The sequence below is a fragment of the Sitophilus oryzae genome, unplaced genomic scaffold (genome assembly GCF_002938485.1).
Source record: "Sitophilus oryzae breed Bouriz unplaced genomic scaffold, Soryzae_2.0 scaffold_1181_pilon_pilon, whole genome shotgun sequence".
NCBI classification, from domain to species: Eukaryota; Metazoa; Arthropoda; class Insecta; order Coleoptera; family Curculionidae; genus Sitophilus; species Sitophilus oryzae.
Window position 1 is genome coordinate 1212509 of NW_022145817.1, and position 15843 is coordinate 1228351.

The 15843-nt window shown below is 32.1% G+C and overlaps 1 protein-coding gene across 1 annotated transcript in view; it reads right to left on the bottom strand.

The window, feature by feature from the left end:
* LOC115891408 (mucin-17-like) overlaps positions 1–15843 on the bottom strand; it is a 100981-nt gene that overhangs the window by 34302 nt on the left and 50836 nt on the right. Inside the window, exons 15-17 of the mRNA XM_030911852.1 lie at positions 14750–15094; positions 11752–12033; positions 8234–8394 (exon numbers count right to left, since the gene is read on the bottom strand). Coding sequence (XP_030767712.1) covers positions 8234–8394; positions 11752–12033; positions 14750–15094 — 788 coding nt within the window. The remainder of the gene's footprint in view (positions 1–8233; positions 8395–11751; positions 12034–14749; positions 15095–15843) is intronic.

Here is a 15843-nt window from a genome sequence, read left to right on the forward strand (position 1 = left end):
CTGAGGTGTTCATTGAGGAGACAGTGTCCTGTTAAAAACCCCGTGACAATCCGAAGATTATTCTTACTCAGACCCAGGAAGATCTGTGATTTTTCTTGATCATAAGCCCTCAGAAACTTCTTCGAGTGTCTTAGACCATTGCAAGATTTCCATTCCAGGTTGCGGATGGAATCTTCCAAGTTCTTGAGTTCTGCCTTGAGTTAGTTACCACTTGGAAAGCAGAACGGTTCTGGTCCAGTTAGTGGAGTGTTCGCTCCTTTCCTAGCTAGATTATTTGCTTTTTCATTGCCTTCTATCCCTTGGTGAGCAGGCACCCAGTGTAGGAGGACTTTGTTTTCTACTGGTAGGCAGATAACATCACGTATTGGGCTTTTCAGTCACAGAAATGCTCATGAAAGAAAACGCCTTGCGTGCCCATCTTCTGATGTGTGTCGAATACTCGTCAGCAAGTAATGGCTGTATGTATGTATCTGTACATTACTTTACTAACTAGTGGTTTCTGACCTTTTAAATTCTAAATATCTCTTTAATGTCGAATTTAATATCAAATTGTTAAAATTTGTTAGAGTACCTTAAATCAACATAGTATTTATTATATACCTTAAATAACACAGTATTTTTTTGGGTATTTACCCAAATTTAAATATACTGGCTGTTTGAACATCACTGGTAATACATATCAATATTCCAAGCCATTTGCATCTTGGTTAAAAACCGTAATAGTCTAAGAGCTAGCAACGTTTTTGAGAAAGTATTTTAAGACGTCTGGCTCTTTGATATATCTTTTATTATGCTCTCTGGAACAGCATGCGGCCCGTCTGGCGGCCGATACCCGTTGCGTTCACTACTGCGCATCCAAAGAAGATCCTCTGTTTTTAACTTAGTGCTTTAAATTCTAGTATTGAATAAAAATCGAGCAAGTCTCATTAGCTCGGCGCGTAGAGCTTTCGCCTATGAAGCGAAGGTCAGTGGTTCGATACCGGCTGGTGGTGCAACTTTTTTTTTTTTTATAGATATCCTTATATATTTATAGATATCCTTATATTTTTTTTATAGATACTAATCGTTTATATTCTGATAGTAAAGTATTAAATATTTGCTTTTTTATCACCAGAACGGATAGCGTTTATGGGTTTATGATCCGTAGTGTATATAAGTAGAATTTGATACTTTCATTTGTTTTGAAGGATTATTATGGTAATTAATTATTAGATAGGTTTAGAATGGTTTGGCTGCCGCGCCGGTAGGTTGCGTTCACTACTGCGCATCACATGGGTACAGGGTGTCCCATTTTTGAGCGTTTTTTGGGATTTCTCGTTTATAATTTCATTTTAAAGATTTAAACATAATATTTAAAATTAACATTTTAATGCTTTATTAAGGTCATTTCTGCCTGTCTTTCTTCAAAATATTTTTTTCAGCTGTTGTTTATTATTTTAATAATCATTTTAATAATACTTTTTTTAACAGATTGTTATCTAAAAGCTACACAAGTTTATTTTCAGTTCAGTTTGTTAAGATAACTATGGAAAACAAAATTATCTGGTTAAATTAAATTAATTAAAATCATAATACTTTTTAAACAAGATTGATTAATGTTAATGTGTAGAAAATGCGCAAATCTCGGGGTAGAATATTTAGTTACATAAAAAACTAGCAAAGTAATGTGAAAAAAAACGCATCATTGTATCTCCACTCATAAACGAGAAATCCGAGATATTCCAAATCCCTAAAAACGCAAGAAAATGAGACACCCTGTACCCATGTGATGCGCAGTAGTGAACGCAACCTACCGGCGCGGCAGCCAGACCATCCTAAACCTATCTAATAATTAATTACCACGATAATCCTTCAAAACAAATGAAGGTATCAAATTCTACTTATATACACTACGAATCATAAACCCATAAGCGCCATCCGTTCTGGTGATAAAAAAAGCAAATATTTAATACTTTACTATCAGAATATAAACGAAAAAAAAAATAAAAAAAGTTTCACCCCCAGCCGGCATCGAACCACTGACCTTCGCTTCATAGGCGAAAGCTCTACGAGCCGAGCTAATGGAGACTTGCTCGATTTTTGTTCAATACTAGAATTTAAAGCGCTAAGTAAAAAATAGAGGATCTTCTTTGGATGCGCAGTAGTGAACGCAACGGGTATCGGCAGCCAGACGGGCCGCATGCTGTTCCAGAGAGCATAATAAAAGATATATCAAAGAGCCAGACGTCTTAAAATACTTGTTTTCCCGACGTTGCTAGCTCTCGTACTATAAGATTTAAATGAAGTTAAACCTGAATCATATCTTTATTTTAATAATAAATTTAATACAATAACAACCAAAATCTCATTTCATGTTTAATCGAGACACAATTTGAATAAAAATAATTTTAAATTGTAGCTGTAGGAGTCCTTAAACGACTCACACACTCACTATTTGTAAAAATCTCTAATCACTTAGCTACAATACTTCAATGTCGAATATCGCAAATAACCCTTCATATTTAATTTAATTGTTTTTTTTATGACATTAAGTATTACTAAATGTTATGATAGTTGTTGATAATCATCGGCTCTCCAAAAAATTTTGTCGTTTTAAATGTACGAGTACTATGTTTATCAAGCTTAAGTTAAGTTTTAATTAAACAGTGTTTAACGTGAATAGTAAAAATATTAACAACCAAGTCATTATAAATATGGTGCGGACCTACATGCATATATAATATTGATTTTAATAAATAAACACTTGTATTATAAATTTTGATACAAAAAGAGTTTGGTCATTACTAATGGATTAGGACTATTGGTTTATGCGTTTTATTATCAAAATTTATTACTAGCAGGTCAATCGATCTTAACTTTGGCCTAGACATCATTTACTTGGCCCCTACTCTCCTTTATTTTTTTTTATTGAGTATAACAATGATTTTTGAATGGTCTATTTTAAAATTCTAGATTTTTGTTGGGAAATAGATAATTGTCGGGAAACGTTCCTTACAGAATCTTTCTGTAATTAGTGTTAATTTTTGATTCTATGTCACTTTTAGTAAATGACGTCTAGAGATTGACCTCGCAAAAATTACCATCGATTGTTATTCCCCAGGCGTTTACGTCGTTTCTTTTTCGATCATACGGTACTATTATACAGGGTTGTTCACTACATACGACACGGAGTATTGTAGGTAAACGATTAGATTTTTGCAAATTTTAAGTTTTGGGTTCGTTGAAGGACTATTAGAGCTACAATTTAAAAATATTTTTACAAGATACAGAGCGTCCCAAATAAACAAAAAATATCAAAGTTGTATTTTTTAAATGGAACACCCTGTATATTATTACATTTTTAGTTTCTACGATTAAAATAAAGGTAAATTTGATTAAGGTTTGTTACACTTAAACCTTACCGTTTTTGAAATATTTTTAATTTTGTAAAATTGCAGTAAAATTTTACGGCTTCATTTCTCCGAGGGTATCAAACTTCTTAGGCTGAAGTTTATTTATTGATCAGTTATTGTGTTGCAATAATAAAAAGTATACTACCTTATACAGAGTGTCCAAAAATTTATAATTAATAATTACTAGCTTTAAACGGCAATAACTTGTTTAATTTAAATAGAACACCCTGTATATTTTATTTATATTAAATTGTATTATACCATTTTTTACCTATCTCTTGAAGTTTTCGTAGAAAATGCATTTTCTTATAATTTAGACCTCATTTTTTACTATACCCATGGAATATTGACATTTTAGATTTTTTTAAAGCAACATAATATGTACAAAATATTCATACAATACAGGTGGTAAAAATTATAATATTGTAAGCCTATTTGTTTAAAAAAAAGAAAACTATCTAAATCTTTGTAAAAGAGGGGATACCAATTATTACTAATTATTAATATACCACCATTATTTCGGCCCAAAAATTAGTTAATTACGTACTTAATTGTTTTAATTAATGAATTATTCATAAAATAAAATAAATAAATGTGCATTTGATTAAGAAATTAATACAATAATAAATTATGAAAATGAACATCTGTTTTTATAAATAAGCATTCGTCAAGAAATTAAATAAAATTTATATGGTGTTACTTTTTACCACATTCTCTAATACACACACAAAATTCAATTTTTTAGTATTTGGAGCAATTATTATTAATCCCCGTAAACAGTCAATAACAAATGTAGTTTGAATAATTAATCATATTAATTCTTGAACAAATAATATTTAAACAATGTTTTTATCTTTTAATAAAATAAGCAAAATATATCGACAATATTATTTAATAATTAGTATGTACTCTTTCAAAATTTCTTACATCTTTAAAGTAATCTAAAATGTCAGTATTCCATGGGTATAGTGATAAATGAAGTCTAAATTATAAGAAAATGCATTTTCTACGAACACTTGAAGAGATAGGTAAAAAATAGTATAATACAATTTGATAGACAATTAAATTGTGCATTTGATTATCGTAAAATATAAAGGGTGTTCCATTTAAATTAAACAAGTTATTGTCGTTTAGAGCTAGTAATTACTTAATATAAATTTTTAGACACTCTGTATAATATAGTATTTTATTTATTATTGCAACAAAATATCTGATCAATAAATAAACTTCCGTAAATATTTAGTATTAAAAACTTCGATACCCTTGGAGAAATGAAGCCTTAAAATTTTTACTGCAATTTTACAAAATTAAAAATATTTCAAAAACGGTAAGGTTTAAGTGTAACAAACCTTAATCAAATTTACCTTTATTTCAATCGTAGAATCTAAAAATAGAATAATATACACGGTGTTCCATTTAAAAAAACACAACTATAATATTTTTCACTTATTTGGGACACTCTGTATCTTGTAAAAATATTTTTAAATTGTAGCTCTAATAGCCCTTCAACGAACCCAAAATTTATGATTTGTAAAAATTTAATCGTTTAGCTACAATACTCCGTGTCGTATGTGGTGAACAACCCTGTAGAAGTCATAAATGTACTTAAACTTAAAATCATAATAAAAGTTACAGCTATGGTACTACGGATTTTTCAAATATCAATAATACTGTCAAGGTATATGTGGCGGTAAACTGTATTACTGGTTGCCTACATTGTCACAACGTGCCTACGTGCCAAGAAACATGGCGAATTCACCAGAAAGTGAAAGAAATATTACAGAATTCTATAGGTTCGAGAAACAGTTAGTAGGGGTATATAAAGGCCCACGCTTGGCGGTTGGACAGTTTGAAGTTTGATAATACCGCGTTTTAAATCGTGAGGTAATTGTCGAAGGTGCCAGAACAGTTAGAATAATAGTACGAGTAGTTGCATAAATTGTGTTTTATAATCAGAATAAATTGTGTGTACAGAGTGAGATAATAAATTCGTTAAGTATTTTATCGTGAGTTTAAATTAGTGGACCCACGAAATCCGTAACAATACTTTTCTCGAATCCTATAGGTAGGTACTACACATATTTTTAAAGACCTACTTATACAGGGGGAATCTTAAATTAATGCAAATATTTTTAAGGCTGGTAGATCTCGATAAAAGAAACATACTTTATTTTTATTGTTTGTCAAATAAGTCCAAAATAACCGAGTTAGGTATTTTACTTTGAAAATTTCCAAAAAAAACAACGCTTTATTGTACAAAAAGCCAAAACAGCTTCATCGACAAAGCAAAACAAAAAAAACACAAAAACAAATATACAAATAATACAAAAAATGTCGTACAATACAAATCAATTCAAAAAAAAAATTACGTCATAAAATCACAAATAAAACATATATGGACATTGCAGAACACAGGCGTATCTAGAAAATTTTACAAAAGGAAAACTGTAAATGGATAAAATCATGTTATAATAACATAAAATCAAGAGTTATAAAATATTAAATACTAGACCTTTAACCAGTGTGTGAGATGATCAAAATATTAAAATTAAAATTCTAAATTGTTCATGATTAAACATCAACAAAAAAGTCGTTTACCGCATATAGGGCTCTCTCCAGTAAGTATGATTTCAGAGCTTTGCGAAATGCGGGAAAGAATGAAAGTGACTTGATATTCCAAGGCAAATGATTGTACATTTTCTTGGCATTGTACAATATTGAGCCCTTAACTAGTTCTGAGCTCGGGGTTGGCAGATAAATATCGTGCTCCGCATTCCTAAGTAGATAGTTGTGAGAAGGCCGTTCCGGAATAGAGAATATGTGCTTGCGGATTAAGCAAACGGATTCAAAAATGAATAAGGAAGGAAGAGTCAGTATTTTGAAATTTTTAAAGAAATTCTGGCAGTGAGTTCTACTGTTTAGTCCCAATAAGTATCGAACTGCTCTCTTTTGAAGTTTGAAAATACGATCAAATTTTGTCGCGCAGCAAGTACCCTAGAATGGAAGGGCATAACGAAGATGCGACTCAAAAAGGGCATAATAGACCATTCTAGAGGTTGACGAGTTAAGTTCCTTAGACACTGATCTTAGCGCAAAACAGGCAGAGCTTAGTTTCTTTGATAAGGCTTCGATGTGCAAGTCCCATTTTAAAGAGTTGTCCACAACAAGTCCTAAGAATCTCACAGAGTCCACGACGTCAATAGTGGTGTTATTAAGTACAAAAGGTTGTATAGTACTTTTTATATGACAAAACTTTAGTTTTTGAAAGGTTGAGGCATAGGAGATTAGAATCGCACCAAGATTTAATGGTGCGTAAGTCACTGGATATAGTATCATATAGTGCCGTAACATCTGGGCCGCTCCAAGTGAAACTAGAATCGTCCGCAAAGAGGCAGATTTTACCGCTAATGTCTAGATTTGCAATGTCGTTGATAAACACCAGAAATAAAATAGGGCCAAGTACTGAACCCTGAGGGACACCACATTCTATAGGCTTACAAGAAGACATAGACGTATCAATCCTCACAAGCTGCCTTCTGTTGCCAAGATACGACTTAAGCCATTTGAGCGGCACTCCCCTGAATCCATAGTTTTGCAATTTGTTAATTAAGATATTATGATTTATACAGTCGAAAGCCTTAGAGAAATCACAGAAAATTGTAGCTGTAGAGTGATGGTTATTCAGGCTAGAGTATACATTATTAAAAAGGTCGAACATAGCATCATTTGTGCAACTGTTACTTAGAAATCCAAATTGATGGGTAGAAAGTACTTTATATTTAAGGAGAAAAGATAGAAGCCTTTTTTTAACCAATCTTTCAATGATCTTAGATAATGTGGACAGGAGAGCAATTGGGCGATAGTTCGAAGCTTGATCTTTATCTCCTCCTTTATGCAGAGGAATAATTATTGCTGTCTTAAGGCAGTTTGGAAAAACTCCTTTTTGGAATGACTCATTAATTAAAGTAGTAAGATAGATTAATGTGCATTCTGGAAGTTCAGAGAACATTTTGAGAGTAAGCCCATCAGTCCCAGATGAGAATTTATTTTTAATACTTTTAATTGTACTACGGAGCTCATCTAATGCTACGGGCGTGAAGAAGAAACTGTGCTTCTTATCTCATTTGCTTTAGGGAGATATGAAAGTGAATCATGAGAAGGAGTTATGGTGTTCACTAAATTTTTAGCCACATTAACAAAGTAAGTGTTTAAATCTTCAGGTGAATTAAAGACTGTGCCAGACGAAGAAGTCTTATTCCTTAAGTCATTTACAATAGCCCCAAAGTCTCTTTAGCAACATTACCGGATTTGGCTAGCCTCCCATTATAATAAATGTCCTTGGCAGCTTTTATAGTCTTACGATAAACCCTTCTATAAAGTTTTCCGTAATTATGAAAGAAAACGCTGTCTGTGAATTTTTTAAGGTGAGATAATGAGCGCATGTTCTTTGCAGATATACGCAAGCCGGTCGTAGACCAGGGTATACCTTGTTTACTTTTGATAGGCCTAAGAGGAAACGCCTTGCACGCCAGATTAGACAAGGTATTTATAAATCTAGAAAATTCGGAATCGACGTCAGCCGAGAGGACAACGAACAAAGAAAAATTAATTTTTGCTTAAATTTTGGGATCCACTGAATCTTTTCTGGGTTTTCTTTCTGGTAAACTTAATCTACTACCTATGTTGCCGTAATATAAAGAAATTATGTTTTTTAGGTAAAAACTAAAAAAATTCCAAATTTTAATTTTGGAAAAAATCATCGTGTTTCTGGGGTCGAAATATACTACCCCTAAAATATTTGCACTTATTTAAGACTCATCCAGAAAAAAATTACAACATACCTTGATGTGACTCTCAAAGTAGTCCCATGCTGACCGGCAGAAGTAACCTGAACACCTTCATTGACATTTATTAAATTTTGCAGACTTTTAATCTTGGAAAAATCCAAATTCTCTACAGCTTTCGGGTCATTCCTAGCAGCTTCCAACTGTTTTATTAAAATCTAAAATAAACATTTCTTGGTCACAATAATTGCTTTGTACAGGGTATTTCAAAAATTATTTTCCATCTCTCGTGGGGAAGATTCCTCACGTAAAAATAAGATTTATTTTTCATATCAACATAGGACCGATTAAACTTTAATCGAGGCTTCAACCTCTTAGCTAAAAGAGGTTAAAGTTTTTTTTTTATTTATTATAATTCACTTCCAAGTGCTTTTAGAGATTCGAATGGGATTTTGAGGATAAAAGTTACTATAAGTGCTTACTATACTATATTTTATTCGACATATTTACCAGGGACGTGCATATGCGTTGGAATATTTAATATTGGAATATTTTTCTAAAAAAAAAACATGCGCGCCACTGATTTTTTTTTCTCTTATTAAATGCCGATTAAAAGTTTTCTCTTAATATTTTGTCGATTTCGATCTCCTTAATGAGATAAATGCAATTTTATTAATCAAAATTAATTAAAATAAAATTAATAAGTTATTTATTTAATCTAATTTATTATTAAATATTATTAGAATTTATAACACTGATGTTCAGTGCTACCCACAGCAAATTCGAAATAAAATAATGGTATTTAAGATAATTACAAAAGACCTATATTTTAATGGGGAATCATTTTTTGCTGGGGAATTAATGAGAAGTTATTTAACACTGGTGGTTAGTTAATAACATTATTTTTTTAAAGGTTGCTATTGAACTTGGATAAAGGCAAATTAGTAAAATTGCGTTTATCTCATCAAGGACGTCGAAATCGACAAGATATCAATAGACAACTTTTAATCAGCATTAAACGGTTTTTTGAAAACATGAGTCAGTGGCACACATTTTTTTTAGAAAAATATTCCAGTGATAATCCATATGCACGTCCCTGGTTTGGAAGAAAATTATAATAAATCGAAAACAATTAAACTTTGAGCCCGTATTCTGTAACTTAGAAAACGTTAAGCGCTTTTAGACGCTCAGCGTATATGACGTTAATTTTCGCTTAGCGCTTTGACACTTAACTACCGACTTAGATATTCTCATCTGACGCGCTTAGCGCGTCTTTACCCATTGCGCAACGCGATTTGAAAACGACTACCCTAAAGGATGCGTGATTTTGTGCGTTCTCTTGTCTTTAGTGAAAACTATTTCTTCTTCTATAAATTCCTAATCATTTCAAAACATCCAAAATGCTGAGAAGCGTCTTCAACATTTCCCTCGTATAATAAGAACACAACAACATATTATCCATAGATAAATAGGTTGCTATAACTCAACAATAGATTATGAAATTCACGTAACATTGACATTTTTCATCGTTTTATCCACATTTGACTATTAATTTTATTCGCGTTCCGCTAATCGAAAACCCCAACTAGCAAATATAGTTACCAATCCTTTTTAAAATGCCACTGCCCTTAAAGTATAGTTTCTAAGCCTACTCTGCCACTTAAAATGTTATTCTATGAGGAATCGAGAGTGATCGGTTAGTGCCTACCTACCATAAAAGTGAAAAATAAACACCCCGATTGCAAGTCGCAAACATGTAATTTAATTTACATGAATCTTCGAATATGACACCATAAAAGGCTCAAAACTTTATAGTAACTTTTTATAGGGGTTACTAAGAAGTGCTACCATAATGCCTCCATTAGGTTTCGTTACTTTATAGCAACAATTTAAGTTACGGGGTAGTCCCGGCCACGGCACCTAGTTACTTCTAGTTTATAGTAGCATTGAAAGTAGCAAATTGGTTACCGCTACCTTCCTAGGTTACTATAAAGTAGCCGCCGCTCATCCATTGTCACTAAAAAGTAACGGGAATCATAAACGGCTACTTTATAGTGACTATGCATAACTTAATATACCCTAATAAATGTAATTGCATCGTGTGCTGCTCTGTTTTAGTGTTTTCTTTTACTTTCTTTTAAGCTTTATTAAAATTTTGTAAAATGCCTAAGTTGAATAAAAGGAAATTTAAATATTCTAGTACTTCCCGAAGAACTAAACAAAAGGAATCACTGCGACTCGAAGCATCAACATCGGAAACAAAAACTCATCTTTCTAACTGATGAACATCGTAAATCATGTAGTGACTGTGACATTTTTGAAGCTGTTTCTGTAGTTTTTTCGTTCCCATTTCCCATCCCAACCTCAAAGGATAAGACGGAACGTTATAGTGGCACCAATGGAATGTACAGTCGCCACCGCCGCGATCGGTGTAGCATAACGCTCCAATTAAGTGGCAATTTGGTGGCGCAGGGAACTTTCTTGGAAAAAATCACTTTATGGTTCCAAAGAATCGTTGACCATGTAGTTCCAAAAATGTTATTGTTTCTATAAAATCGCCTTTGGGTATCTACAATTGCCACTTTATCAATTCGAAGATTTTAAAAGTCCAAACGGGTAGGGTTGGTCTAATATGTTATTGTTCCCGGTACTTTGTGGAAGCATATGGAACTATAAAGTATTTTTCGGATTAAACGTCCATATTTTTTTCATGACTTTTTAGACGAACAGCCAAATGGCTCAAACATTATGCGTTTTCAAGCTAAATATACCTAGATTGAAGCTTTTTTTCTTAGTTATTTTGTTATTTCTAACGGTGGACTAATATTTTAAAGTTTGACCCAAGTTTCAAGCAAATTATTTTTTTAATTACTACATGACTTTCTATTGCAAATAATATAATAAGGTTTTGAGAGGCGCTCGAAAATTTTGTAAATAAACCCACTATTTTATTCAGTAAAGTCGATTGCGGTCTGGAATTTATCTAAAAAAGGCGTTAAAATTGCACGGTAAATAACGAAAAAATAATAATGGCTTCTATAATTATTTTCCATCATGACATTTATTTTTATGAAATGTGAAATTGCATGAAGAGGTCGCTGCGAATAAAGTTTAACAGTTTAACGAAAGTTCCACATGTCGGTGGATAACACTTGGCTGCCACGAACCCGCGACTAGGCAGCTTCGTAATAGATAAGGCGCATTCACCAGTCGGCTACTTTATAGTAACACATCATAGTAACTCTTTTAGTGGCAAAAACTACCCATGACCATTTTGGTAGCAGTTACTTAGCAACTACGAATATACGACGTAGCTGCCGATGGACACCGCCCACTTTGTAGTGGCCTTTGATAGTAGCAGTTACATATCTGCCACTATAAATGCTAGTTGGGACTTTCGCTTACCGCTTTCAAAGGCGTTACTTTGTTTTGTCGAAGTTCCAGAAATCGGGCCAATTGGACCTATGTTGATATATTATATCAACTATATAGCATCTTATTTTCACGTAAGGAATTTCCCCACAAAAGACGGCACATGTATTTTGAAACACCCCGTATAAAATATTGTTTGTTACTTGAATTTCTTCTTGCGATAAATTTGGCTTGGATACGGGAGCTCCAGAAACCACAGGAGTTATTCTAGTAGGCTGATTGCTTAGCAATTCAGCTTCATCTCCGCTAGTTTTCTTTGGCTTATTCTTGCGTGGAGCAGGTCTTTTAGTTGTAGGAGGGTCTAAAAAATCTAACAGCCAATTTAAACCTTGCATTAACCTTCCTCTCGGTCGCTGCGTCGGTGCTGGTCTTGGTTTGGACTTTGGTCTTGGAGCTTTGGTTGCCGGATTCTCCTCAAACAATCCCTAAAAATGGGTTAAATAAAATATAGAGTCTAGGCGGTGTAAAAATGAGACAAGCCATATTCCGGTAAAAATGAGACTTTTAAATAAAACCAGTAAAAACTTATATTCAGTCAGTTTTTTTCTTAGGACCATTTAATAATAATTATTGTTAAGAGATCATTCCCATGATTTGTTCATCACACCTTTGAGTGATGAATTATACAGGGTGTTTCAAAAAACATGTGCCATCTCCTGTGGAAAGATTTCTCACGCAAAAATAAGATTTATATTTCATATCAATGTAGGTCGGATTCTGCTTTGTTTCGTAGCCACAGGGTGTTAAGGTCTTAATAGTTTTTCGATTTGTTATCATTTTCTTCCAAGTACTTTTAGTGATTTGAATGAAATTTTCAGGGTCAGAGTTACTATAAGCACCGCTATAAGTACTTGGTTCAATGCAAATTAATAAAATTGCGTTTATCGCATCAAGGAGGCCGAAATCGACAAAATATCAAGAGACAAATTTTAATCGGCATTAAACTGTTTACACTATGTCGCTAACAAAAAAAAAGTCAGTGGCGTACATTCTTTCTTTAGAAAAATATTCCAGTGATAACCCATATGATGAGTTATCTCTTGATATTTTGTCGAATTCTGCCTCCTTTATGAGATAAATGCAATTTTCACAATTAAAAAATAAAAATAAAATTAATAAATTATATACAGGGTGGTCCGAACTGTATTCCGGAAACTTCGGCAGCATAATCTGCAGGTAAAAATAAGTAAAAAAGTTTGTATAAATGTATATCCTAAAATGCTTAGTTTCGGAGATACAGGGTGTAGAAGTTTCATTTTTATTTCGATTTTTTCCAAATAATTGCTGAACTAACCTCAATATTTGGATGAAAATTTGTGTCTGGGAGTTTTTTGACATAAGAAATTTGATTTTGATGTCAATATAACTCCCATTTGTAGAGGGCGCCACCTACATGTGTTTAAACTCATTTGAAGAGTAATAACTTTTCGTCCGTATCTGTATAAAATTACTGATTGAAAAAATATACATTTCCGTGACTTTTTACGTAAAAAATATCTCTTGGCAAAAATCGTTCTCAAGATATTTAAAATGGAAATAATCAATACACGTCATTTTTGACAAAAAATAAATATATGTTGAGTAGATAGTTATTTGATTGCAATGATAAAATTGGGAACTTTTTATTTTTTTAAATTAATCATAATTTTTTTGGAAAAATGATGATACAACAATTTCTGTTGAACTTTTGGCACAAAAACATTTCAAATTTATGATTTCAGTCTAATAACTATTTATTTCGTTTAATGTATGTCAATGATGATAGGAATATGTTTAATGTATGTCAGTGATGATAGGTATTGATAATTTCGATTCCAAATATCTCGGTCATAAATGTATATTTTTTTACTCAGTAGTTTTATACAGGTAGGGATGAAAAGTTATTACTCTTCAAACCAGTAAGAAAATTTGTAGGTGGCACCCTCTACAAGTAGAAGACATATTGACATCGAATTCAAATTTCTCATGTCAAAAAACTCTCAGACACCAAATTTCATCCAAATATTGTCGTTACTTCAGAAATTATTAGGAAAAAATCAAAATAAAAATGAAACTTCTATACCCTGTATCTGCGAAACTAAGCATTTTAGAACATATATTTATACGAAGTTTTTTACTTATTTTTATCTGCAGAATATGCTGCCGAAGTTTCCGGAATACAATTCAGACCACCCTGTATTTTACCGAATTTATTATTTTTTTGTTATTAGTTATTATTACTATTAGTCCAACCTATACAGTAATTTTAAATAAAAAAATAATGGTACCTATTTAAGATAATTAAAAAAAAATAATTTTACATTTTTTTAACATCCTAACTCTAAAACTATGCATTTCCATACTCATCTTTATAGGAACTTTTTTTCATATTTTTTTATGAGGAATCAACGAGTACATATTTAAAACTTTCGAAAATTAATGATATTAATTTTTTTAAAGGTTGCTATTAGACTTGGATTAAGGCAAAGTAATAAAATTGCGTTTATCTCATCAAGGAGGCCGAAATCAATAAAATATCAAGAGACAACTTCTCAACAAGAAAAAAAAATGTCAGTGGCGTACATGCTTTTTTTAGAAAAATATTCCAGTGATAACCCATATGCACGTCACTGGTGAATATGTCGACACTTTTTTAGCTTTAAAATATGTCGCATTTATAGTAACTTTTACCCTCAACATTTCATTCGAAACGCTAAAAGTACATAATACAATAAATAAAATAAATCAAAAAAATATTAAGATTTTAACACCCTGTAGCTACAAAACAAAGCAGAATCGAACCCTATAGTTGATATGAAACATGAAACCTACAGCTTATTTAAATGATAAACCTTTAAACATTCTGAACTTCTCATATTAACGAAGCATTTTTCAGGTGGAGAGAGAGAGAGAGAGAGAGATAGATTAGACACACTTTTCTGCATACTAACTTTTTTAGGGGTACTGTTGGTATATTTTTACTTTGCAATAGTTTCCATTATCACATTACAAAAGAAAGCCTTTTATATAGAATAAATACTTTTGTATTTTTAAAAAAATAAATGGTTGTAACTAAGAAAAAAAAATAAAAGTTTAAAAAACGTCTCATTTTTACACCACTTTCACCCTAGCATTTTAGTATTATAAAACAACTGTATTTACCGCTTGTTTAACTTTATCGCCTAGGTCCTTTGGAGTTGTAGGTCCGATGCCTTGTTCCTTTAAAATCGCTGCCAAAAGTGCCTCGTCGGTTTTTCCGTACGTAGAGGATAATGGTGAAGGTGTAGATAGTCCATCCAAATTATATTGTTTTAATATTTCATCTAATGAAGGTGTTGTTCGCTTGGTTGCACTCTCTACTTTAGTGATAGGAAGTTGGTCTTGAATGGAATTGGGTCGCTTGGTAGTAGATTGCGTGGTTGCTTTGGTAACAGGTTTTTTTGTCGTTTGTGGTGGTTTTGTAGTGGTTGATCGGGATTTTTCTCGTTCTACTGCCAGAGATATTATCTGAAAACCAAATATTTTAAAGAATGTCTGTACCTTTGTAGCTGGTTCATTTCTTTACAAAAGAAAGCCTTCTGAGTTTTTTGTAAATGGAAAATGCTATGTCAAAATACCACGTGAAAAAATTAAAAATTCAAACTAAACAAAAAATCATATCATATACAGAACGTTTTAGCTTTTTAGTTTTACCTCATAAGTATGTGCGATCAGGTCTTCATTATTAATTTAAAATTTGATTTCATATATAATGACATTCTAATACAACAATTTATACATGTCGAAGGCGTATCGAAAAACTCAGCATTTTGGGAAAAGACTAGGCATATTATAAAAACGCCGGCGTTTTAACAATAAAAGGATTGCAAAGAGCCTAGCTAGTCGCTTTGCAACATACCTAACGAAGACTAAAGACTAGTCAGATTGAACAAAACATTTTACGCGGAATTAGTAAAACTCATAAATTTATACGACATTTTTTGAACTTCTCTTTCAAAATTAGAAAATAATGGCACAAAATGTGATAATTGTGTTAAATGGAGTATGTTAAGGACGATTATTATAGAGATTTAAATTCATTTTATTCTAAAAGAATAAAAGTTCCAAAAAAAGAAAGGAAAGTTCCACAAAGAGGCAGCACTGTACACAGAATCAAATTACAGAGTAGGTGCTTGTCAGATATAACACCCTTCGAATTTGGCATTTATTTATATATCAGTCGAAAGCATACACTTAAATAAGAATTTTAAGCAAAA